General features: G+C 41.4%; 1 protein-coding gene across 1 annotated transcript in view; it reads right to left on the reverse strand.

Moving 5' to 3' along the window:
- Nucleotides 1–348: 348 nt before the first annotated feature.
- Nucleotides 349–27,000, reverse strand: part of cfap65 (cilia and flagella associated protein 65) — a 47,650-nt gene continuing 20,998 nt past the window's right edge. Inside the window, exons 14-32 of the mRNA XM_088930989.1 lie at nt 26,033–26,191; nt 24,511–24,676; nt 24,134–24,262; nt 21,181–21,394; nt 19,931–20,059; nt 19,125–19,301; nt 16,279–16,345; nt 15,526–15,636; nt 14,287–14,478; nt 12,523–12,681; nt 11,699–11,842; nt 10,930–11,046; nt 8,980–9,111; nt 8,155–8,205; nt 6,784–6,998; nt 4,765–4,893; nt 2,757–3,041; nt 1,779–1,913; nt 349–946 (exon numbers count right to left, since the gene is read on the reverse strand). Coding sequence (XP_088787115.1) covers nt 811–946; nt 1,779–1,913; nt 2,757–3,041; nt 4,765–4,893; nt 6,784–6,998; nt 8,155–8,205; nt 8,980–9,111; nt 10,930–11,046; nt 11,699–11,842; nt 12,523–12,681; nt 14,287–14,478; nt 15,526–15,636; nt 16,279–16,345; nt 19,125–19,301; nt 19,931–20,059; nt 21,181–21,394; nt 24,134–24,262; nt 24,511–24,676; nt 26,033–26,191 — 2,847 coding nt within the window. The 3' untranslated portion in view covers nt 349–810. The remainder of the gene's footprint in view (nt 947–1,778; nt 1,914–2,756; nt 3,042–4,764; nt 4,894–6,783; nt 6,999–8,154; nt 8,206–8,979; nt 9,112–10,929; nt 11,047–11,698; nt 11,843–12,522; nt 12,682–14,286; nt 14,479–15,525; nt 15,637–16,278; nt 16,346–19,124; nt 19,302–19,930; nt 20,060–21,180; nt 21,395–24,133; nt 24,263–24,510; nt 24,677–26,032; nt 26,192–27,000) is intronic.

The following is a 27,000-nucleotide window of genomic DNA, read 5'->3' on the forward strand; positions in this document are numbered from 1 at the left end:
GCCCCTGCACTGGTGACTCTCGGAGGATAGCGGGGATATTGAAGGAGCAGGGATATACTGTACTGTAGTGGCTAGAGGAGATCAATCTTCGGAAAAACAGGGTCGTTGTCAAAGATGTAAAGACCCAGCTGCTGCGAACGGTCATGATCCACAAACCTTAATCGGAAAACACTCTCAGAAGACAAATCGTATCTCCAGAAAATGCACGAGGTTTACTTTCACAGCACTCCGTACACATGAATGTAGCGACAGCCTACTGTAATAAAGCGAATAACTCCGAATTGATAGAATTGTTGGAATGACCTGTAGAAATAACGCAAATGAATCGCACAATACAAATCAGGTTCTAAAAGTTGAATTGTTAAGTTTTATTTTTAAAATGCGTACACATAAAGAATAATGCTTGACCAGCCTCTCGAACTGTACACTTTTCTGACAGAGTGTTAAGAAAAGATTTATTTAATAATCCGTCGTGTGTCTTTGATTAAATAGTTGCATTTAGTCTGAAGAGGAAGGAAATAGTTGGTGTTTTTCTACGCTAATTATTTTGATGTTGTGTTATTTGGATACAGAGTTCCCTTTTTTTAAGGTAAAATAAAATCTCTAGGCAGTAATTAAATATTCAATACAAATCACTGCACCTATGCTCAGCAAGAATGCACAGTTTTCCAGGATTGATTGATTTCTGTGTTTTATTTAATAAAATAAAAGTGTGTCGGAAAGACACGTTAAGGTGATGCCTCAGCTTCAGGTCTACAGCGTGCACTCGAGAATGTGACTCCAGTCAGTAGCAGGGTGGTACGCGGGGGCTCAGACCACAGGCTCTGCTGCCGCCGGTCTCTCCAGACTCTGGGCCTTCCATCCCCCTCCTCTCTCTCCCGACGTCACTGCGCTGAGTGCCTGGGACCGAGATGACCTTTTGGAAGAACTGCCCTGTGATGACCTCCTACATTTCAAACAAAAAGGATAATAATAATATAAGTTATTGGTTACACTTATATAGCGTTTCTCTGGACACTCCACTCAAAGCGCTTTACAGGTAATGGGGACTCCCCTCCACCACCACCAATGTGCAGCATCCACCTGGATGATGCGACGGCAGCCATAGTGCTATCAGTGGGGAGGAGAGCAGAGTGATGAAGCCAGTTCATAGATGGGGATTATTACGAGGCCATGATTGGTAAGGGCCAATGGGAAATTTGGCCAGGACGCCGGGGTTACACCCCTACTCTTTTCGAGAAACGCCCTGGGATTTTTGATGACCACAGAGAGTCAGGACCTCGGTTTTACGTCTCATCTGAAGGACGGCGCCTGTTTACAGTATAGTGTCCCACTCACTATACTGGGGCATTAGGACCCACATGGACCGCGGGGTGAGCGCCCACTACTGGCCCCACTAACACCTCTTCCAGCAGCAGCCTTAGTTTTTCCCAGGAGGTCTCTCATCCAGGTACTGATCAGGCTCACACCTGCTGGGCTTCAGTGGGTTGCCAGTTGTGAGTTGCAGGGTGATATGGCTGCTGGCCATGATATTGAGTCTTAAGCACTTTTATGAAGCCTGACTATATACATATTTGGAGGAAGTATGAAAGACATTCGGCTGATTTTAGCATATGAGACCCATGAGAACATACAAACTCCACACAGACAGCACCCCAGGTCCAGAATTGAACCCAGAGCCCGAGCGCTGTGAGGCAGCAATCCTAACCACTGTGTCACCGTGCTGCCCATGACCAACATTTACTCCTTTTTTCGCACGAGGCCCGGGAAACGCTTACCTCGATGTGGATGGGGGCAGCGCTATGACCCGCGGCCTTGCTGTCAGAAGCACCTCTCCCACACAAGCCTCAATTAGAATGTTCTGAAGTGTGTTCACGAGAATCTCCTCAGCCAGATCACAGAACTCTGGGAGCCTGAAGACAAGGAAACCCAAAAAGCATTCTTTTTAACCACTTTTGCTGACTTTTCATGAGTGCCACCTAGGAGATCAGACCTTCAGCTGAATTGTTAAAGGACTGAATTCAGTTTGAGCCTTTATTATATTATTAACCATCCTTCTTCTACCGACTCTGCGCCCCTCTGTTTCCAATTCACTACTTTAAAGCTCTTCTTCATTCCTGCATAGTCTGCTTTTCCAAAATTATAAACTCCTAATTTTAGACCCACATTTTAGAGGATTTTGAAATTGAAAAAAGATATCCTCTTAATTATGTAATAATATAATAATAATATTTCTTTATTAGCCCTATACAATTTCTTGCATTAGGAATTCATCTTTTCGCATACCCCAGCTTTTCTCCATGGAGACACAGACACACAGATAGGGAGAGAGCCTGGGGTCAGAGCGCAGGGTCTGCCATTGTACGGCACCCCTGGAGCAGTTAGGGTCAAGGGCCTTGCTCAGGGGCCCAACGGAGTAGGATTCCTCTGCCGGCCGCAGGATTTGAACCGGCAACCTTCCAGTCACAGGGGCAGATCCTTAGCCACAGAGCCACCGCTCCGCCCTTACATCCTGATTATAAGAGTACGTCACAGCAAGATGGCCGCAGGTACAGGTTGTAACTGTAGTGGCAGCAGTTTCAAGTTGCCATTCTTAAATAGTGAATAAAGGTTCGGAAAACGAACAGAGCATTTTTGTAATAGTTACATCCTAGTGGCAATAGTCTCAAAATGAAGCTATAGGACTCCAGGTACAAGTCACGTCAGGAACAGGACAGAAGAAATGGCTTTTTATTTGTCTTCTTTGAGGTCCTTACCTCTTGATTGCCTCCTGCATCTCCAGCTGGTGCTCCTGCTGTTTGATATCCTGGTAATCTGCCTCACCGGGCTGAGGCTCTGCTGTCACTGCACTGGGCAGATCGTCCCTGAGGGTATCCCGGGGCACTGGGGAAGAATTTAAAGAGCGGCCCCTCTGGTCAGGCCCCTCCTGCTGCGGTGCCAGTGTAGGAGTTCGGGGGCTGCTCAGCTGGCAGAAATAGGGAACTGGCTCGGCCAGGCTGTCCGTCAGGGACTGTTGGAACTGGGGATCATCCAGTAGGCTCCTTGCAATCCCCAAAAGAGACAAGTCAATAAACATCTCGATTATTACGTGCACGTTGCAGTGAGTTACAAAAAACGATTCGATCGGGGGGGGTTCCCAGACTTCAGTGTCTGTGCTGATGCTTCGCATTCATTTTCTAGACACTGTGGGGAAGCACAAAAAAAAGGAAAAGGACATAGGATATGCAGTTAGGTAGGTGCAGATTTTAAAACGAGGAATGTTCAAGCAACCACATGAGTTGAGCTCGATAAGATATAAGACGTGAAAAGGGGGTTAACTGATTTCTTTCTGCACAAAGACTTCTTGTAACACAAGACAGACTATGCTTAGGAGCCTTTGAGTTATGGCTGGGATGGGAGTTAATTGATATGAAATTCCAAGTGCAAGATAAAGACCCCCCCCCCCCCCCCCCAACTAAGGAAAGATAAAACCAACCATTAAAAGTGTTCAAGGTGTTAGGAATGTCCAAACATAGGGGGCCCCCCATTACAATGGTAACAATTTGCCTCAGGAGCGGGTGAAATTTGCTATATAAACTAGAAGTTTTGTACCTATATTTCGGGCAATACTTCGGTCTTATTGTTCCTTGCATGCAATAAACTCAGTTGTTTAAACTTCATCTCGGGATCCAGAACTTATTTGTCTGTTACTAGAGGCTAAATTAACGTCTCTGGTTCGCTACCTTTTTAACGTCCTTATGTTATTAGAAACCACGAGTGCATCATGTTAGCATCATGGAACACAAAGAAATTGAATCAACTGGACCTCCAGAGGAGAAAAAAATAACACTTAGGGTGGAAATGTTTGATACATTCACCATAAATCGGTCAACTATTAAAAGCTGTTGAAATAGAATGAAGGGAACAAACTTACAAACAAGACTGCAAGAGTGCATAAAGGTCTGTATAATGTCTTTGGACCATTTAAGGTTTTTTGAAATGATTCATTTTGAAATCAAGGACCAAGAAACATTTAAATAACTAAACCAATCAACAGTTTACTGATACAGTGATATAAGTTATGTACGGTGATTTAAGAGCTCAGTTAGAGTGAACCCCATTGGACACAGTGACACCCCAGGACAGGGCTTGGGAATAGTGCACTATGGTACCACATTGGACTCCAGTCGGTCCAATGGGGTAACTGCACGTCCTACACTGTCTACTGATCACGTATGATTGTAAAGAAGCGTTCTTTCGGGACCCTGTGCAGACAACACAATCCGGGGATGAGTGAGGAAAACACAGGGAAAAAGCATGCAGGAGTTGGGAATGAAAACAGGGGGCGTGTCCATAGTGCGCAGGTGTTCTGGAGGGGTGAGTCCGGGGCAAACAATCCAGATCAGAGTCCAATGGGAAATCCAAGAGGAAGGCAAAAAGTCCAAAGCCGGGCGGTCCATCCGAGACGAGGACAAACAGGATTAAAAACTGGAGCCGGATCCGGTGGAGGGTCGGGGGGAAAAAGGGGGAACAGGACCAGACGCTCAGATCCCGGACTCGCCTGGTGCAGGAACCAATGCAGAGCCCGGAACAGAGTGAGCGTCTTGGCTTTTAAGGTGGGCTGGAGGGAGGCTGGAACAGGGGGCAGGTGCACAAAATCAGGTCCAAAGTGAAAGAGCCGGAGCGCCCTTAAGGGGGAGGGACTACAATCGTGACAATGATACTAAGAAACCTGAGATTATGTGTCTCACAAGTCCTTAGCCAGTTTGCGGAAGACTATGTTACCTGATCAATGAGGTCAAGACGCAGGTGACAATTTCCTTTTCCGGCCCGCTGCAGACAGACAGACCCGCTCTGGGGTCTGCCCTTTCAGTCTGTATTGAAGGAGAAGGAACCAGCTTGGGCTTCATCAGCCTGCAAGGAGAATATCAATGAAGACATTCTCAACCTAATCAGCCTCAAGAGTAACCTAACCTCCTTTTCTCCCAAGAGAAACTAGGGGTCCCATTTTAAAGTAAGTGTTTAGGAAATGCCAAATCATTATGTATGTACTGTATATATGCAGCAGCTAAAATAATTAGATCATATCATTTGTGCTTTATCTGCATTCATTTCGTATTGTATACAACCTTAGTCTATATGCTGCAACATCCATCCATCCATTTTCTAACTACTCTTTTTAAATTAGAGGTTCGTGAAGGAGCCAGGGCCTATCCTGGAAAGCAAGGGGCGCAAGGCAGGGTACACCCTGGACAGAACGTCAGTCCATCACAGGGCAGACACAGACACAGACACAGACACAGAAAGACTCACTCACACCTCACACCAGGGCCAATTTAATATGGCCTATTAATTATTTTATTTGATAAGGACATTGTAGAATGAAATATAACATTATATGTAAATGTGGCCATTTCTGAACTGTCCTTGTCCCTGTTCCAGTCATGTCATGTTCCTGTCATGCCAACAGTATTAACTGAATATTTAAAAGTAACATTTTTGTCTGTTACTTGAAATATATTTCTACTTTTTAGCCACAAGTGGATAGAGATCATAAACAAAAACAATGTTCTCATAACACAAATATACATCAAATGCAAATGCCTGTGGGGTGGTTTCAAAGCTTTGACTCTGGCCTTGGAATTTCTGAGGTTATTGATTCCATGCGGATGTAATAAAAGACAGTAGTAAAAAAGCTCCATCTTGAAATGTTAGTAACATGTTTTTCCCACTTTTTCAGGTGTTCCCAGCCCTGAACCAAGAGTCCTACAGATCCGTTCTGTTCCAGAATACTGGGGAGCTGCCCATCATTTTCAATCTGGACACAAAGGACTGTCCTGTGGTTACAGTGAAGCCCACCAGTGGTCTGGTCCAGCCAGGGGCTCACCAGATCTTCACTCTGAGAACAACTCCAACCATAGATAATGATCAGAAATTACACCTGTCTCTACAGCTGAATGCCTCTCAGGAGCACACTGAGGTGAATAATTGAGGATCTTATTATCTAGCTTCAACAGCATGTTTGAATAGCTGTCTTCCAGATTCCCACAACCCTTTAAAGAAGCCTTAGTTGCACATACACAGTGTTTCCAGTTGTATAGACACACTCCACGGCCAGTTTTCGCAGAAGCCAATTAATGTACCAGAATGTCTTTGAACTGTGGCAGGAAACAGGAACAGTTGGAGGAAACCCATGCAAACACTGGGAGAACACACATCATCTCCAAGCAGACAGCACTCCAGGACTTGAACCCAGGGCATCAGTGCTGCAAGGTAGCAATGCTAACGGTGCACCACCATCCTGCCTCAGTTACAACATATATACTGTAGACACTGAATATTGGAGAATGGAATGTGACCTGTCTTAAGTAAAGGGAATGGCCTGGCATACGGTATGTCTTATACTTTCTGAGGACCGTAATGTAGTACCTGGTATTTTCCTCATGCATGTTCCTCTGCTGCACCGCAGAAGACAACAGCAAACCTGGCTAATGTGTTAATTTAGAAAGCTTCGATAGCTTATAGGAACTAAAAGGACCACGAACGGGAAACAGAATTTACTGTCGGTGGCAAAAAGCTTCTAACCTGCTCTCTGTCTCTCATACATTTTTTTCAGCTACTGCACACTCTTATCTCCACGCATACCGAAATCGAGCAAAATTGATGCTGTGTTATTTGGCAGCTGTAATCACCAGTGATGGGGATCTGTCTGGTTTAAAGGGGTGCTCTCTAATTATTTGGTAGGGCGCTCAATCAAAGGGTCTTACAATCGCTGGCGCTGCACCGTTCACCCCTCTCCCTGACCTGTGAATGTAGTGCGTGTGCAGCCGAGAGGGGAAGCTGCTCTGGAACTCCTGCAGAGAGTGGGAACAAGCCGTCACCCCCAGGTGGAGAAGGAAGGGTCGGGGAGCCTCGGGTCTCCGCCACAGCCGGCCCGCCTCCCTCTGCGCCCTGCGCTCCGATCGGCTGAGCCCCACGCCGTTTCCCGGCTCCGCGCGGCTCCGGATCGGGGGGAGGGTCTGTGTGGACGGAGAGAAAAGCCCAAAGTTTGTAATTCACAGAGTGGTCTGGGAGCAGCCATAAACAGTCACCCAGAGAGTCTGCTGCTAGTGTGTGAACAGTCCAGTGGCAAGGAGAAAGGAGTCATTAATTAGTCATTATTAATTCATGCATTTCACAGTTTCTGAAAAGGCTTTCTCCCAAAAGGTGTTGCTCACACTCCAGTTTTGCTCGTAGCCATTGTTATCTGAAGGTGACGAAGAAGACTGAGGCAGAGTGGTGGCTCTGTGGCTAAGGATCTGTCCCTGTGCCTGGAAGGCTGCTGGTTCAAATCCCGCAGCCGGCAGAGGAATCCTACTAATCCTGAGCAAGGCCCTTAACCCCAACTGCTCCAGGGGTGCCGTACAATGGCAGACCTTGTGCTCTGACCCCCAGCTTCTCTCCTTGTCTGTGTGTCTCATGGAGAGCAAGCTGGGGTATGTGAAAAGACAAATTCCTAATGCAAGAAATTGTAAAGGGTTAATAAAGTGATGTTATTATATTATTATAAGATAGATTGCTTCTTGGGTGTAATGTGAGCCACCTTTTCTCCAAACTTCAGCTCACTGAAAAAAGAAACTAAGATATGTATATTTTGATGGCACTGAGATTTAATGTTTCATACCCTTTTCCTTGACAAATTATTTTACAAATGCCAAATGCCAGGACAATAATTGATATTGCTATAACTGCACTGCTGTTAGTATTGGGGACGGGGGCCCATGACATTGTAAACAAGCAGGCTTGTGGTAACGTCTCTTTTAACCCAATAGAAATATTACTTCAAATTTCAAGATTGTTTTGCTGACAAATACTCATTGCTTGTTAACTCTGCATGCAGATCACATTGGAACATTTCACAAAGTTCACAAGTTCACAATTTTGTGCTGAACTCGAGATTTGTCAATTTTGCCGGGAGTTCGGCTAACAACCATACTTCAGGAGAAATCTGACTTCATAACCAATTCCAGGATCTCACTCCAGTTTCCTAATAAAGTTATTTACTAAATTCACAACATTGCGCACATCGACCAGCTAGCCTTATTTACCTGATTTTTTATTCTCCAGTTTTATTGTAAATTTGAAGGACTTGTCCCTCAAGACACAAACACGGACATAATATCAACAGGATATTACCTTATATTTTCGGACGCAAGTGTCCATTTGCTGTCCAGACCTTTTAGATCCCTATGATGAAGCAAAATGGAAAGAAAGGCAAAAAAGCTTAATATGAGAATGATGGGGGAAAAGTCATGCAAGACATTGCATTGTATGAGCACACTTATACTGAGCTTTGGTAAGCACTTTCTTTTCAAGACTTCATTTGAGGAAAGAAAAGCCATTCCTTAAAAGCCACATGGGGCGACACTGAATTTAAAACATACAGTGTCCTACTTACTTTACTATGTTCACAAAATATTTCCGACGTGCCAAATAAACATCATCAGTGCCGTGACCTCAGCCTTCATTAGAATATTTTGATACACATACACAAACTATAGTGGTTCACGTAGGTAGCTGCGTCAGCACACATAAACCTATTACTTGTTCCTCCTAGACAAACATTATGCTGACAGTGCTGCGTTAGTGATTGATATGAACTTCCAACTGAATTAATTTGTGCAAGACCAAAATTACAGCTTTTTGTATTAAACCAAATTGGATGATGTGCCTTTGAAAGTAAAGATGGGATGCCATATATACTGTATATACATTCACATAAACAGGTAATTAGAGATTCTGTGAAATCACTGGTTTAACTTTCTCACTGTAACATAAATGCACATACTGTATAACTATTTTGACACCCTCTAGTTACCTATGACAGACTTTCCTCCCAGTTGTACCAGGTCCTTTATAGCTGTTACTCAGATAGTTAAACCACACCTTCATAAATAAGAATGGTCAATATTACCAGTCAGTGAAGCTATAAGGCCAAAGAGAAGAGCCGATGGAAAATACCTTGGTCTGATCGTCTGCCTGTGGCCGGTTGGCTCTGTCAGTCAGGGTGAACTCATTCTTCTGCCTCTCCTTCTCCAGCTCCCACTGCTGTAGGTCTTGGCGATACTGCGCCAGGGCCCCTTCTGTGGTCACCTAAAGGCAGCACCCATAGGCTGGGCTAAGCTATAGCAGGGGCTTGCTGTTCTGGGCAACGTCTGGGCACAATGCCAGCTCTTACAGTAAGTACAGCGACATTAACATTGTCAGACGTGACTTGAGGGGTATTAAGCCGTGAAACATGTTTTCTGCGATAATGTTCCTAACTAGTTAACTTTAATCCTACAAATTAAGCGTTTGTCTCTCATGAGAAGGAAGCAGATTTCACTTGCAAGGATCCTGTGCCGATTCATCAGAAACACATTATATTCAGCACTTCAATATAAAATGGAGGACACGATGAACTGTCATTAAGACACTTCAGAAGTTTAGCATACAGTAGTTTAAAGATGTCCAGGGTCTGTGTGCGTGGCGTGGGTGAGAGAGGCTGGAGACGACTTTACAGGCTTACTGACAGTTTTATTGCCCTTTTCATTACAGTGGGGCATACATATCATGGAGAAGAGAGAGAAAATAAAGGCTGGACACAGAGGAGGGATTCATGCTGTTTATCTTAACTGACTACTATAAGTTTGTGATTACTGTTCTTTTTTTTAGTCAATCAATCTTATGTAAATCAACATAAAGTCAATGTATTAGTACTTAAATTATCATTAAGGGAGGTTTACTTATGTCTTTTAACCTTACATACTATAGACTGTAATGGACATCAATATGTGTAAATTTGGCTATTCATGACAGTTCTCTGCACCGAACCCTCACAAATGTTGAGACCTTACCTTTCTCATATTAGATGTTGATTAAAGGGTTTTCCTGCTATTTTAATTAATCATTCGTGACTGTGACATGCTCAAGTGTCGTTATTGCATAAACATTAAATCACCTCATAAGTGAGAGAGATGATTGGGCACAGAAGTAAATGATGAAGTAATTCAATTTATCGAATGTCATGCCTGGTGAAAATTAAGAAGGAAGAGCACCGGTACAAATCAATATGCCACTATCTTCTAGAGAAAAGCATGTTCATTTCGGAAGCTCGACTAAGCTTGCTGTCGTACAGTAGGTGCTCACAGCCAGCCATTTCTAATTAAGATGTTTTAGACACAATCTGTTAACAATAGGCCACAATCTGGAAGACAGTGAATCACAAAACCTTTCCAAAATTGATACATCACCATCTTTGAGACTGCTTTCAGACTCCCAGTTCCACTGTATTAGAAATACCAGGTCATAAGAAATGGTTGAGGGTAACCTGACTACACAATAGTACATTGGTCACAATCCAGGACCTCAGCATTTGGGTAGCATGACACAATGGCACAGAATTCTGCAAACTGGTACGAAGCATGTGTTGCAGAGGTATGGCCTGTGTTGCTTTGGATTTTGGACAAACGTTACTAGTGTCCGAGTTTCACAGTTAATCAACATCAGCATTTGTCATGTCGATGAAAATTATCGCTGAATATGTTGCAGTAATAAGTGAGCCAAATTAAATTAATTATGTCATTAATTATGTATTATGTTAATGATAAATTCATGCATTTTTCGTGTATCACAATCCATAATGTTAAAATGTTCTTAACATCCTGTATATTTCTTTTTTGGTTTTTATACAATTTGCTACGTGTCTCAGTGAAACACAACATCTTTACAATCATTTCGGTGGAGGCTATTAATGTATTTGCTTTTCTTACAATTTTTGTTTTTTACTGTATTTTGTATTTATGTTTCTTAGTCCTTTCAGATTCAGATCACATTCAGATACATTTCCACCAGGTGAAATATCAGCAAGTATGTATTGATTCTAAGTATCTAGCATCACATAGTGTCTTATACGTCACAGACTTCTCATACCTGACAGATGAGGTCCAGGAGGTAGAAGCTGGGGCTACCAGAGGCATGAAGAGTGATTATACAGTGAGTGCTGTCTCCAGCAGCCAGCGCTCCACTCTCAGGATGTATGTGCACAGCCTGTGCAAAACACATCAACATAGCAAACTCAATACAATCTCTATAGCTTTCACGACAGTCTTACAGATCTACAGATGGGAAGAAACATTTTAGGTATCCACAACCTGACCCAGGGACTTCCCAACCTACAAAGCTCTCTGAATGATTTTGAATCCATTCAGAAAGTGGCCTGCTGGTGTCACCTGTGGCTCCTAAGCTCTGCTCTCGTTGTTTAGCCACTCTGGATAATAACCGGCCTGAACTGCTTGTTGTAAATTTGTATTGTAGCCGGTACGGACCATTTATGGAAACAGAAATGAGAAAGCAATATAAAAACATGACAGGTTGCATTATTAAGTTTACATCGACTGAGACCTCAAAAGCCAGAGAAATGGAAGATAACACAAGTGGCTGTGTTTCCTGCAGTCATCGCTGAATAAAAAAGGAGATCTACAGAATGCACGTTTAAGATGGTACTGTTTCTATCAGTGCTTGCTGGCGCTGTGCTAAGTTGTGTGGATAGCTTAATTAACCATTAGGCAAAAATAACACCTGAGAACTCACAGACTATACGTATAGAACTGCCAGATTTTTAAAAAGGGTAAATATCTTTTGTTGGAGAACAGCCATTAGAGCAATCCTGTGACCTGATGAAGATGAGTAGGGCACGGACCTGGCTAGCATGCTGGGAGGTGTTGTGCCACGAGTAGAAAACTCTGTCTGTCGTTGAAGTGTTGTAGAGGAAGACCATGTGGGTCCTCGTGGAGCAGACTGGGATGTCGCCAAAGGATATGCTCTCTTCTGACAGGAACACCAGCTGAAGGGCATGTGGAAGAGAGCAATACCAAGGGATTTCTTACTGCTCAAAGAGTGAACATTTTGTAAGAAGCCATTTCTCCAGATCAAAAGAAAACTCCGAAGAACTGTACTGAAGAATGGTACTAAGAATGTTTTCTTAGGAAGTAGAAGCTTTCAAGAATACAGTCCTTCTACATTTTGGGACTGACACTTCATTTTTCAGGTTCAGTTTAATGAATCTGATTGTCTTAAACTTTGTGGAATCTTAAGTCTGCTGTGGACAGGTATCAAGTGTGATTCTGAACCACGAAAAGCAAAGTACAAATAACAAATAATGGCAGTATATTATTTTCTTGAACGTCAGTAATTTTAAAGATTTAAATAAATGTAAAACATTATACATTAAATCCCTGGCATAGAAAATTGTTGGTAGTTTAAAATGCACAACAAAGGAATTGAACAGATGGTTTGTTAATTGTGATTTCTCCCTCTAAAGAGAGAACTACAAGTTAACATCTTGTAATGATGTTTATTGCTGAACAACATTTTTAATAGCAATGCTGAGTACAAATGTTAAGGAGATAAAGCCAAACAACTAAAAGACTTTAGAATTTCAGACAAACAAAATGAAAGTTATATAGAGCTAATTAACTTTAATTTGACTTGTACATCAGCCCTGCCACATGTGATAGGACTCACCTGTCCTGGTAAGGGTACTTTCTGCGTACTAGGCACAGAAAATGGGACACTGTCAACTCTGAGAGGGGCTGCTTCTCCCAGAGCCCTCCCATCATACCCTGCTCCATTAAATGATACAAGAGCAGAGTCCCCCTCTAGAATGTGTATGGGAATGTCCACCTGTGACCACAGGATACAGCATCAACAAACACACCCAGTGAGGATGACATGGCACAGTTTATGCTAGAGTGAATCAAAGACAGACATAATGTACTGTAAAGGAACAAGTCATAGGTTTATTCCATGCTGAAAACAAAAGAAAGAAAACACAACGTTTCAGCCGTGGAGCCTTCTTCAGGTGTGAGAAAGACATGGCAGTAAGCAAAGATAATGTAGCTAGAGAACAAGAGCTGGGAGAGAGGAGGAGTGAGAGGCGGGAGCAGGGGACAGACAGAGTGGCCAATCAGGTACTGTGGAGTCAGGATAGGTGAAGAGAGGTGTGAAATGAAACCTACAATGAATAGAGGGAATTTAGAAGAAAATAATGTACTGTAGGTGTCTGATGGTGTTCTAACTGGGACTGTACCTTTCAACAGCTGTGCTTTGAAGGAAGAGAAGGGGAAAATATCGGTATTGGTACAGAATGGTTTCCTATAATGTTCAGGTTTAACTAATAAAACAATCCCATTGAAGTACATGAGCAAATGAGGTTGTCAAAACCTAGTCCTAACATAATCTATGTTTCTGATTTGATCATGATGTCAGTTCAGCTGTTCTCAAAACAGCATATATGGGCAGAAGAGGAAATAGTAGTTCTTGTAAATGAGGTATAATTTACAGCACAGAAATTCAGTGGATGGCAAAAAGCTAGTTGATGATGATGTTCAAAACACTAAGAATGGAAAACCAAAATAAAAATGCAAGTTGAAAGACACGATTTAATTGAATAAGTGGAAAACAGACACTTGGGGGAATAAAGATGACATTTCTGGGTCTGCCTCATGGGTTTTCAAGGCATTTAACGTTTACTAAGATTCTAAGATCGGTGGCATCTCTGCTTCATGCGAACATTTAAAACTTTTTATTAATGTACTATAATCATGGTTCAGCCATGACTTCATGTTACCAGTGGGTAGATTTTCTGAGATTTACTGATGTGGAATTAAGAAAATGTTCTCTTTTCTTTCTGTAATCATATCATATACATCTTATTTAACATTAACCATCTGCATTTCTGTAAAGTGTGTGAATCACTCCTACAGTACCTGGACCATACAAAAGAAAGCAACTGCAAATTGCAACTTGTTCACTAAAAAGACTATCTATGTTGTACAGAAAAGATGGATTACATCTAAATAAACATCTTGGAAAAATGAACCTTTTTCATCTTGAGCAGAGAAGACTACGTGTTACAATTACTTAAAATTCTTAAAGGCATTTACAGTCTGAAATAAATGCAGTCGACATCTTAAGGACAGACTGTGAAAGACAAACTTTGGATACAGGTGGTAACTATGTGGAAGTGTAGTTAAAACTCTGAACAGGAGGCACATCTTGACACAAAGGGAACAAGCTACCCAGCCATAGTGTTGAAGCCGAAACCCTGGGCTCCTACAAGAAACAGCGGATGAGATCCTTCAATCAATTAGCTGTGAACTACCAAACAGACTAGATGGACTGTTGTTTGTAACTCATTTACATTGAGTCACTGTATAATAAAGTACTAGATCATTATTAACAAGGCAATGAAATTCTAACACCATCAATAATAACACTCATGCTTACAGTATAGGTTTTGGCTTCTAGGGGAGAGAAGATCCACTCCACAAAAGCTGTCCTCCCAGGCTGCACCTCTCCTCTGGGATTGAGACATTGAAAAATGGGATGTCCAAAATTTTCCTCCTTTAAGTCATCCAGAGGCTCCAGGTCAATGTGGTAGCATAGAGGCACTGAGCCTCCATTGTACAGCTCATAGACCTACCAAAAACACCAGTGTTCATTCAGTTCATATCCGTGAATGGATCCAACACATAGGCCTGGCAAAGTCTGTGGTGTCTAGTGAACATTGTCTATTAAGAAATAGGCTGCCCTAAACTGCATACCAGTTGGAGGAGTGTTAAATTAATGTTGTACTTTATTGTAATCTGATAGTTTGTGGAAACCTGGATGACATTAAATGAACAAGATTAGGAATGAAACGTGCACTCTACTTGATATCTAACGATTATATGTTCTGTCAGATACCAAGCATCATCAGTCACTTCTTAATGTAAAAGGGAAAACATAAATACCTTGTCGGGAGGCTATCATGTTTGTTTTACACAGTTAGCTAGCTAGTTAGTTTTGTTTTACAGCAGCAGGTGTTTAGGTGCTGTATTTCCACTGTTCTGCTATACAGCACTGGGGTATCGGGAGTGAGTGCAACAAAGAAGTCATTATAGTGAAAAGAGTCGTTCTTTTTCAGAACAGCTTTTGTTGGGAGGCTGTGATAATCGAAATAAAAAAAAATCAACCGCCTTCACATGAATGTTCATATAGATAGATAGTTTTTTGCCTGTTACCGTGGAAACTTGTCTTTGACTTCTCCCAGAAGAGTACACAAACACACACGCAAAAAGTCACATAAAATCACATGATGTAAAACATAAATAAAGGGATAAATAAATAGGTGGCAACAGGACTACATTTCTATACATTCATTGAGCAGTGTTATTGCAGAGAGGACATAGGACTTCTTATAAATGTTTTTATTTGAATTTGGTACCCTATACCATCATCCTGATGGGAGCGTTATGGATTGAGAATGGAATGGGTGCATACTGTACACACATATACTAAACAAGTGAATATAATCTAATATTGAATCAAGTCTAATATCTAATAATGATAGAATCTATAATCTAATACTGGATTTTGAGATGCAATGTTTCATGGTGGGTGTCCTGCAGGCTTAGCTCCTGCATCTTCTACTTCTTCCCACTGACTGTGCATCTGGCCTGGCGTGTCAGTGGGGTGGGTACTCACTTGTCTGGGAGGACCGAAGCTACCGATGGCCACGGGGGCAAAGGTGTGTTTGGTGGACATGAAGTGTATGTAGGGCCTGTCCTTCTTCACTGTGACTCCAATGAAGTTCAACTGGAAAGAGAGGAAAAAAAAAAAAGAAGTGTACAGTACAGGTACAGTTTATAGCGCTTCCTTTTTAAAGACACAAGAGGGCGCCCATTCGTGAGAATGGTTGATCAGCTGAGTCTTAGTTCTGCAAACTTGACAGAGACTATTATATAAATGCTGTTAATATTGTAACAGGATGGCTGACTAAGACAAGGTGGAAGCTCTTGCCTGAGCTCCATACCCCAGAAAGGTGTGAGGAATGACCTGCTGCCCTCAGTTACCTGACCCACTTGTGAGCTTTCGTTAACAACTGGGTGACCACAGGTCACACATGAACAGTATAGTTGTTTCTGTGCATGAGCAACATACAAATTCAAGTTACACTATAATGTTGCTCTTAGCATCTGCTATCTAGAAGCAGGCAAGTTTAAAATACCACTATTCTATGAGCACGCTATTAATCCACTTTAGGAATGTAAGATGGAACTCTTACAAAATGTGTGTGATTTTGTAACGTTACCAAAAATCACAGACTGACAGTCCACGAAAAAGACTGAATCAGATTCTCTACAGCAATGCTTCTCCACTGTACGGGGTTTTGAGAGCAAGGCCTGGGAAGTCAGGAATCACCCAGCTGTGCCTGACGTCTCCTCAGCTCTGTCTCACCAGGATCTCACGCCCATGAGACAGCTTCAGCAGGACGGGGAGGCGATCCGTGCCAGCAAAGTCATGCCTAGAAGGAGACGTCACCATATCAACAACACGAGGAGTGAAATAATCCGTTACGCATCGTGGGTACTTTTTATTTTGAACTCTTGACCCAAGTGCCCATTTTAGGATTAGAACTAAACAGGAAAGTTACATGACCGACGGGCAGCAATTAAAATAACAGAGCAACCCTGGTCAAAACACAGATATTCAATGCTTGTCCTTTTTAGAAAAATGGGATTTTTCTTATTTTTGATTACATCTCCACTCTGAAAACATAGGGTGCCTTCCAGATTTATTCATGGATAAAACAGGAACAAAAACCACTAAATACCAGAGAGATTTATGGATTGAATAATATTTCTCGGTTCAATTCTGAAGATGTTTTATTGTAATCTTATTTTCGCTGCACAGAGCAAAGTTATATTTTAAGGACATGAGAAAATGTACATATGAGAGGAGGCTGTTTAGCCCCTTCCGGTAGTAAGGGCAAATCAAGCCAAGGATCTCATCCAATTATTTATTGAACACTACCAAATTATTAGTCCATCCTTCCATTGCCCTTTGGGTAATGAAGTTCCACCTAGTCTCACTTTTAAATGCTAACTTCCATGTGGTTTTCACTTGTGTCCTCTGGTTTGTGTTTTACTGTTCAATTTGAAGAATTCCTCTGGGTTGAGCTGGTCAATTCTTTTGAGAATCTTTAATACTTGTATCAGGTCCCCTTTTAGTCTTTTCTACAAAAAGCCCGCCAGTTTGGATTTCTCGTAGTTTCAGACCGCCTTTGGTTGCTCCTCCCAGAACTTATATCTTTTCTTTTATGTAACTTTTTAGCTGCAGTTAAAATTTAGGCCACAGCATTTAAAATAAAGCCAAAATTGAGCACGCCACAATTTTTAACATGACATTGCTTGATTTTAATTCTAAGCGCTTAATTACATTATACAGCCTGGCATTTTGTTTGCATTTTGTATTGCTTCCCTGAACTGTCTGGAAGATGTAAACTATTTACCATTACTAAAGTTCAGAAAGCCAACAAGGCCACATACAGTGTATTCACACCCCCATGGTCAGAAATGCGTTAATCCTCCTCTGGCAGGGATTCCACTGACTAGACATTTCCTGCAGTGTGCTATGGGGTTCTAGAATATCTGAGAAGATATTACAAATTATGGGATTTTTAATCATTGTTCGGATTTGCTAATGGTTCTTCAAACTGTAATCTGCAGGATTAAGATGGCCAGTCCAGATAATTTATTTTGTATGCAGTTGAACACCTTGTGTTGAAATGATAATCGTTCAATTCGTTTTCAGTCAGGTTTGAGCTTTTTGGCAGAGAAAACCATTTTGGTGTGACCAAAATGTTCTGGATTCTTGGACCTGTTGGTTTCTTCCTATTTTAACAAGGCTTCCAGGACCTTGAGATGTCAAACCACCTCAAAACATAACAGACACACACAATATTTCACAGTGGGTGGAAGTGGTTTCTCCCCGTGAGGCTTCACCTCTTTTATACAAAACATATCACTTATTGAAAAAACATTCAATTTTCATTGAAATATAGTCTGCAGATTCGAATCGCCTCTTTTTGTGATTCACCCTTGAAAGGGCTTTTTCCATTGCAACCCAGCACGAATGCCACTTTCATGCAGGACAGCTTTCAGCACTGTATCCTGCAGATGCCAGTGATCTTTAGCTGTTGCTAATGGATTTACAGTTACCTCTCAAACCACAGCTCTCAACAGCCTCAACACTACAGTGGAAAGGAAGTAGTAGATTCAGCTTTTTGTGAATTCTTCTTTAGTCTTCCTCGCACTCCTGGGGTCGCCGATAGTCTTCAGAGAACTTCCTACGATGATGCACGCAGTTTAAAAATATTTTTCCACACATTACCTGCTTCCAGACCTCGAAGAAGCAGGAAGAGTTTGGAGGCCCCTACCTGTATATAGCTCTGGAGGTTTCCACTGCACTTCCAAAGAACAGAATGTTGTAGTCGGTTTGTTTTTGCTGCATTTTATATTCGTGTTTTCTGGAATTTGATTATGACAAATATGACTTTGCTCTGCATAATGCTTTAGCAATTACAGGATATCATTTTTAGATTCATTTACAGCATATACATTATCCAATCCATATCTCATTCTGCTATCCAGTGTTTTCCGTTCCTGTTTCATCAATGAATGATTCTTGTAACACACGAGACTGGAGGGCACTGAGGAACCATATTTTCTGAGATAAAGTATAAATGAACACTAAAAGGTTTATTCCATGTTGAAAAGAGAAGAAACGAAACACAACTTTTTGGCTGTGGAGTGACACACCCGAAGAAGGCTCCACAGCTCAAACGTTGTGCTTCTTTTCTCGTCTTTTCAGCATGGAATAAACCTTTACATGTTCCTTTGCAGCCTATGTATGCTGACGCATATATATATATTAATGTATAAATGAGACATGATTACCCAGTATATATTTGTTTTTTCCAAATCTTAAAGATCCTAAAGACTGAGATTAGTTTACCCTTAATACAAGTTTAATTGGTGCTGAACAAACATTTTCAGGACAGCTCTTGTTAAATTGGGAAAGTAATATATTGTGCATCTCAAAGGTAAATTAAGCAAACACCAAGAAAGAAAGAGGAATTAGAGTGTGACTCATAATAGGCAATTAATTCCCCTTGTCAATACTGTGACAAAAAATGTCAAAATTACAATACCAAACGTCAAAACAAAATTAAGGGCTCAAACAAGCTATGATGGTGAAAAATAGGTACTGTAATGTATTTGGGTAAGCAGAGGCTGTATTACCTGTAAGAGAGCTCTATTGCTCTCTGCTGCCCAGGAAGGAGCTTGCCAGAACGGGGGGAAACACCGAAGAGCTTGTTGTCCTGAACCCTCATCTCGTGTAACTCTGTGGGGTCGAACTCCCCACTCTCAGCCCAGTACTCCAGTTCAATCTGCTGGTCAGCTGGAAACAGGAAGGACCTGACCAACAGATCATAAATGCTGCCATTTCCGCTGGGTTCATTATAACCTTAAATAGAGGCAACTAAACACTGTACTTTGGGTAACCATGAATAAATTGGGTACTGTTTTTCTTGGATTTTTTACAGAATCCCACTCCAGAAAGTCCTTTTTCTTGTACATTGCTGTTCCCGCCAGCAGAATAATAAAAAAAAAACACAATGGTGTCAATTCTACATAAAGCACGGGTGACCGCGATAATAAGTAATTCTGGAGCAACTGGTGATGGAATTCTAGTAAATGGCTGTTTAAACTAACCATTCTGGGAGCAAGCATGTTTTCTCCCTAATTTGAGTGATCACGCTCTGATGTACTAAAATGCAAGGTGGCCTTTGAATTTTAAAGGAACAAGTAATAGGTTTATTCCATGCTGAAAAAAAGAAGAAAGAGAACACAACGTTTCGGCCGTGGAGCCTTCTTCAGGTGTGTTCTTCTTCTTCTTCAGAAGGCTCCACGGCCAAAACGTTGTGTTTTCTTTCTTCTTTTTTTCAGCATGGAATAAACCTATTACTTGTTCCTTTGCAGCCTACGCATGCTGACGTAGCTACCCATTTGAATTTTAAATACAAGTAACAGTTTCGTCGACCCACCACTCCACAGGAATGGGCCCCTTGTTCTCGAGCATCATCAGAACAGTGGAGGGTTCTGAGCCAAGCGGGGCGGCGCTGAAGTTGAAGTCCAGGAAAACGGGGGTGAAAACTGAGGGGCACCGGCGCACACTGCAGGCAAAACAGAGATCAGCACTTCACGGGACTCCGAGCAAACATTCGCACCGTGTGCAGACGAAGCTCAAGAGCATCTGAACTCCTATTTAATTCCAGCGTGAGAGACGCCTGAATTAAAATCAGTCTTAAATGCGGAGAGAAGACCACACTTTTCTTCAAAACTCACAGAAAAAAACATTGGATTCACAGAGCTAGATTTTCGCGATGTCCCTCGTGTAAATGAGCACCTCATGAGTCTTTGTCTCAAATAAGCTGCGGACCTGGCAGATTTCTATGTGAAGACACTCTGCAGAGCAGACGTATTCTGCATGGAGAATCAGAGCCAGAGTTAACGCCAGTCTCTGCAAAATTTCAAAATTCTCGCGTTCAGAGTATCTCACAAAAGACGAGTCTCCCAAAAAGGTGGATTTGACTGCGTCAGTGTTTTGGCAGAGGTGTAATTGGCAAGAATCACTTGGATGAAAGCATATACAAGCTGGTGTTACACAAAAGCAGGACAGCCTTGACATCCGCAAAATTCTATATTTGTGATTCGGCCTATTCGCGCAAAATGTTTAGAAACCCCTTTTTTTTTCCGCATTCATGGGTCAAATTTTCCTATATATGGACTGCCCAGTCATAGAGTCATAAATGCAAGAACCGACTTACGCAGCATTTTCATCTCACATGTTTACTTCACCTGACCCTAGTCAAGGCATAGCTTGGTTAACAAAGACTTAACATGTTCATGAAGACGTGCATCATGGGTTATGCCCATTAATCAGTTTCATTAAAATTCTCATCAATAAATACCAATAGTATCTGTGGTATACTGTAGCTAACAGCTGTAACAAAATATTACTACAGATGTGCTTGTGTGACAAGTGGCAGAACTTCACCATAAGGTCTTAAGTCTTGCCAATTCCCCATTCATGGAAATGCCAAGGTACCTAACCCTCACAAATACCAAGGTTTTACAGTACAACACATACAGACCTGAGCCTATCTAAAAAGGGGTTGGCAAATGCATTTGAACCTGTCTCCTGCAGACAGTGAAATTACATTGGGGCAGGTCAGCTGTAATGTGGCAGACAGGTCTTGAGGTGTTCGCAGAATAAGCACACTTATTGCAGCACCTGTGTCGAGTGGGCACCCTGTAGATGAGCTCTGAGGGTGTCGGGTCCCGCTGCAGGTAGGAGTTCAGGGTGTCCAGGGAAAAGAGGTTGCAGAGCTGCAGCTTGCTGATGCCCTCCATGCTACCTGTGCTGCGGGCATCGCACACAGAGAGCGTGGGGTACACCCCTTCTGCACACACCTGGCACAGGGTCTGGGCTTCCCCCATCACCTGTCCTGGACCAGAAAACACAGCACCACGGTCAGATCATGCCACCCACTTAATTTAAATTCAACAATATAATACTACACCCATCCAGCAGCCATATCACCCTGCAACTCACAACTGGCAGCCCACTGAAATTCACTAAGGTTGCTGCTGGAAGAGGTGTTAGTGGGGCCAGCAGGGGGCTGCTCACCCTGCGGTCTGTGTGGGTCCTAATGCCCCAGTATAGTGATGGGGACACTATACTGTAAAATAGTAAAGCCGAGGTCCTGACTCTCTGTGGTCATTAAAAATCCCATGGCGTTTCTCGAAAAGAGTAGGGGTGTAACCCTGTCGTCCTAGCCAAATTCTCCCCTGGCCTTTACCAGTCATGGCCACTTTATAATCCCCATCTATGAATTGGCTTCATTACTCTGTTCTCCTCCCCACTGAGAGCTGGTGTGTGGTGAGCGTTCTGGCGCACTATGACTGCCGTCGCATCATCCAGGTGGGGGCTGCACATTGGTGGTGGTGGAGGGGAGTCCCCATTACCTGTAAAGAGCTTTGAGTGGAGTGTCCAGAAAAGCGCTGTATAAGTGTAAGCAATTATTATAATTATTAATTATCCATTTTCTAACCCCATCACGGGGGAGCTGCAAGCAAGCCACGCAAGGTAGGTTATACACTGGACAGGAGCCCAGGCCATCACAGGGCACACACAGACACGCATGCACTCACACCAGGGCCAGTTCTACAGAAGACAATTAACCTTCTAGTATGTTTGTGGACTTTGGGGAGGAAAGCGGAGCATCCCAGGGGATACCTATGCAAGCACGGGACAGAACATGCAAATTCCATGCAGACAGCACCCCAGGAACTGACCCCAGAGCCTCAGTACTGCAAGGCGCCAATGCCAACCACTGTGCCTCCATGCCCACGGGATACTAGTTCCAGTGGGAAGACCAAGAACACTGTACGACCAGAGCCAAAAAGCAGCCGTAAAAACAGCAACTGGAAAATTTTCTCTAGAGTAAGGCAATCCAAAATCAAACCTTAACGTACAAATTGTAACCTTCAGTTCAAAAGCTGCTTTGACCTACCCAGTGAAGAACAGGGCTTGAAAACATACAATATTTGTGGAAGTTTACCACTACTGTTTATAGTTACGAGATAATGCGTAACATAGACTTCAAATCTCACTGGCAGCCTTCCAGCCTAATACAATCTAACTTGAATGACAAAACCGAAAAGACTAAAAGATTCAGGGAGCTTTCAAACATAGTCTAGTTGAAAATCTATTTCAGTAAATAATAGTAATTCAAGTCAGAGATCAGTTTCTCTCCAAAGGTTTATTTTGGCAGGTGTGATGTTAGTGAGTAAGCAGATAAGCAAAATAAGGCTCACTTGAAAAGTGATCTTACAGTCTATGGTTTTCAGTTAAAGTCAAGCATTGCGAAAGCAACTGGACGAGAGCTCACAAGCAGAAGAAACTGAACTACCTGGCTCATGTTGAAACCTGCCTAATTTTTATTCCTGTATATTTTCTTTTCTGCAGAAAGTAGTATATATTTACACAGGTACACAAACATGTGTGTCCAATTCATAATATATTTCACTTAATTATGGTGTGGACATAGGATATTATTGGTGAAATGAAGTGATAGAGAATATATTAATTCTATTAATTGGTAAAATGACCATGATAAAGTACAGGAAAGACTTTGAGTCACCCCCAAAATCTAAAACTGGCTCACAAATTCACATTTTAGCAGAACAATAACTTAAGGTACAGAAACAATGGCACACACAAGTCAAGTCACAAGTCTGGCGAGATGAGTGTGGATGTCCCTGAGTGGCCCGATTAAAGTCAACACTTGAATCCAGTGAAACCTGTTGAGCGAGCCTTGATGATCGGCATCCATCAACTATTGTCAATGAACCTGAAGACTGTACATGGGCAGAAATTACACTTAAAATACTGACAGCAATAATTACCGGAAAAGGAGATTCTATCAAATACTAACTTTGGGGGCTGAATATTTATGTAAGTAAACATCACTACATCCTCTTTGCAGGTTTTGCTCCCAGTCAGCCTCTTCATATATACAGTAACAGTGTTCAGTTTGATCATTAAATATACAAATTTGAAAAAAAAATATCTAACTCATTAAAATGTGACATCGGTAGAGGGTGAATATTTTCGCAAAGCACTAAACATTCGCATTTTGTGCTCTGTGCTTCTTGAAAAGAAGAGATTGCTGCATGGAAATGTTTTCAATACTGGACTCAAAATCATATAAAGTTCCCCTTGTGTAGTAAGTGCATATACTGTACTGAACATGCCGTAAAATGTAAGCCTCTCAAAATCTAAAATCTTGTCCTGCTCTTGAAAGAACACAAAAGAAAGGGCAAAAACCAATGATGAGCTCAGCTTTCATCACATGTCTAGATCTTGTTTTAAAAAGCAGAATTGGCTGGATGCACAGTCCGTACCCCAAGATACATTTTATTAAACAGTTGGTAATGTTTCAGGACTAAAGCTTTCATAAGGACAAACTCTGTGATCAGATAACTCAGATCATCTTAAACAAACTAAGTCACCTTAATTTGGCATTTAAGGGTCTGGCTCTAAGTCTTTTTTAGTGGAAAAACAGTGCATTCTGTATCACAATATTACAGTCATATAAAGCATTTGTAAGAAAGATAACTGATTCACTGAAACACACAGCAGACCTGTCTTTAGATTTGTAAGAAGCAGCTCTCCTCCATACCTCTTGAGGTGAGAATCTGATAGGCGATGGACCAGCGATAGTGAACTCTCCTGGCGGGTTTGATTGTTGCCTTGACAACTATCTTTGATCTTGCAGGGATTGTTCCACTGTAGTACTCCAGCTCGAGGGCTAAAATCCATGGAGAAAACAGGAGAAAAGGCAGTTTTACTGTGGCGTGTTTCATGGCTGTAACGATATTACAAAAAGATGCTGTGGCCATTTTTCCAATACAGGACAAAAAATGAATTCAAAGGAAACGTTAAAAGCTTGTTACCTTTGAGGCCAATGGCATAGAGAAGACCTATGAAATTTATGTTTTAGAAACCCAAAGAAAGGGAAAAAGTTGTTTGAGTTAGAAAGCTCTGAGAAGGCTCTACCAGCGGGGTCATTCTGCGTTTCTTCAGGGCTGCAGTGTCCAGAGATGTCTTGACCGACAGTCAGGGAGAAGCTGAGGGTGCAGGACCCATTGTTCAGCAGCACCAGGTCACATGTCTGACAGCCGCCAACCAGCACTGTCCCTTGGTCCAGGACAGCATGCTCTGCCTGCAAGACCAAGACAATCACAGTCTACAAACGGTCTCACTTCCCACGCGGAGATTAAACTGACATTTGAAGACACTGAATGAAAATTCAAGAGAGCACAATACCAAATCATGATAACAGGCTAATCATCGTGGTACAGATCATACAATAATGCAACATTTATTCTAAACCAATTCTTCTCAAAACTGTTGACACTATTCTCCCTGTGTTTCTGGTTTTTTTTTCTGCTAGACATGTGGGCTTCCTGTTACATGTCAAAGACATGCAGGTTAGAGTTCGCTGGTTACACTAAATTCTCCCTTTCCCATGTGACATTTTCAATAGGATTGGGGTAAGGTTGTATCTAGTACAACCTGTACTGGTTGTGAAACTAGAGATAAAAAGAACTTCATTACATCGATGAACCGAATGGCCTCCTCTTATCAGTGACCTTTCCAAATCACGCTCACAAAAATTATTTTTGTATTTTCTATTTCTGTTGTTCCCATCTGTCTCCAAGTAGGTATGTACCGTTAAACACCTTCAAGAACTTCAAGAGGAGGGGGATATTTGTCTAGCATATGTGGTTAATTCTTACATAATTCCAAATGTTTGCTCTAGTTTTAAACTTTCGTCTCTGTCTAACTCTCTCATCAGTAAAGCATTTGATAAAGTAAAAATTCAAAAAAGGATGCAGGGCAGTATTTGTGACAGAACTAATCATTTATATATCGAAGGAATATATTCTTATTTGAATGGTTTTCACACACACAATAAACTAAGGCATATTACGAGAGTATGGTACAAAACCCATTGACAGCAAATATCAAACATAAGGCTGACAGACTCAATGATTTTAACAGCCAGTAAAAAAAGAGAAAATAATGCTAATTATATTAACATAGCACTGGCCATAATGTTATTATGCTTTGCTTCTTCACTTTAAAGAATGAAATACATTTTTAGTATATATAGTGCCTATGGAACGTCAACACACCCTTTCTAGCTAACACATTTTGGGACCTAACTGCTTGAAATCAAAACACATTAAATCAGAATTTATTTTACCTTTATCTACACATTGTAACACACAACCTCCAAGTGAAAAACAGATGTTCCAACTTTCCAAAACGTAATTGCAACAGATGAAAACCTAGAAAATTGGGTTGGGTGTACATCACTTGGTAGTAACAATTGTAAATTAGCTCTGATGTACCCAATTGCCTTCCAAATCACACAACAAGCTAATTGTCTTCTGTTACTAACCTAAACAACTATCAGCAAACACCTTGCAATAAAGATGATAAATGTTGTATAAAAAACAATGATCTTCTGTTGATTTGCTTTCCCAAAATTGGGAAGTAGATGAGTATTCACCTCAATGGATCCTTGTGAGGCCACCCCTATGACTCTCAAGGAAAGACGTGTCTTTTTGATGGAGAAAGCACTGTTCTGTTCCTGAAGAGGCCAAAATGTCAGGCTGGGCTTCATAGTGTACTGTGTCTCCTCCAGTGGTGAAAAAGACCAGGTCTGTGCCTAGTGGATACAGTACAATACATATGGAGAAAAATAAACAATAAGTGAATGCATAAGTTCCATAATGGTTTATATTATGAAAGGGCTGTGACTCCAGACAAGATGGAGATTCATATTTGGACTATATTCCCTAGAAATCTGTGGTCATGCTCTATAACTACTCATGTGGGAATTGCATATGGCACAAGTTTTTTTTTATATATATACAGTACGTAAAAAACTAAAACTGAGAATTTCTGAATGAAGTGCTCTGTGCTTCATTGTCACCAATTCCAGATCAGTGACTAAACACTAAGAGGCAAACTCAGATCGAAACACGGAAAATAGTTTTGTTTATAATAGTAATAATATTGGGCCAGTGATGGGTGTGAAGAACGTGATGGTTTTTATAATTACATAAGTGATAAATGCAAAAGGTCCAGCAACACTGTATTAATTTGAACTTGTTATTATAGTAATTGTAGATTCTAAGGAAATAGATTTCAATAAAACGGAATACAATTAAGCATCCAAGTGTAAAAGTAAAAATGTAGCAAAATATAACTCAGTTTTGAAAATCATACTAGAAAGTACAAAAAAATTATAAAAGGACAACTGGTTAAAGTATTTTACTATCAGCTAAACTTCAGCCCTTAGTTTTTTTCAATAACAATCCAAATCCAAATCAGTTTATTATCTAATTCCAAAGCAGCAAGTCTTCAATCCATAAAACTACACATTTTAATTTGGTATTGGACCCAGGCTTAACTATAAGAGCTGATGTTTTATATATTGTCTGAAAAATGCACTGAAAAATTAATATTTCTTAG

This window comes from Atractosteus spatula, chromosome 13 (assembly GCF_055471065.1).
Source record: "Atractosteus spatula isolate fAtrSpa1 chromosome 13, fAtrSpa1.hap1, whole genome shotgun sequence".
Classification (NCBI taxonomy): Eukaryota; Metazoa; Chordata; class Actinopteri; order Semionotiformes; family Lepisosteidae; genus Atractosteus; species Atractosteus spatula.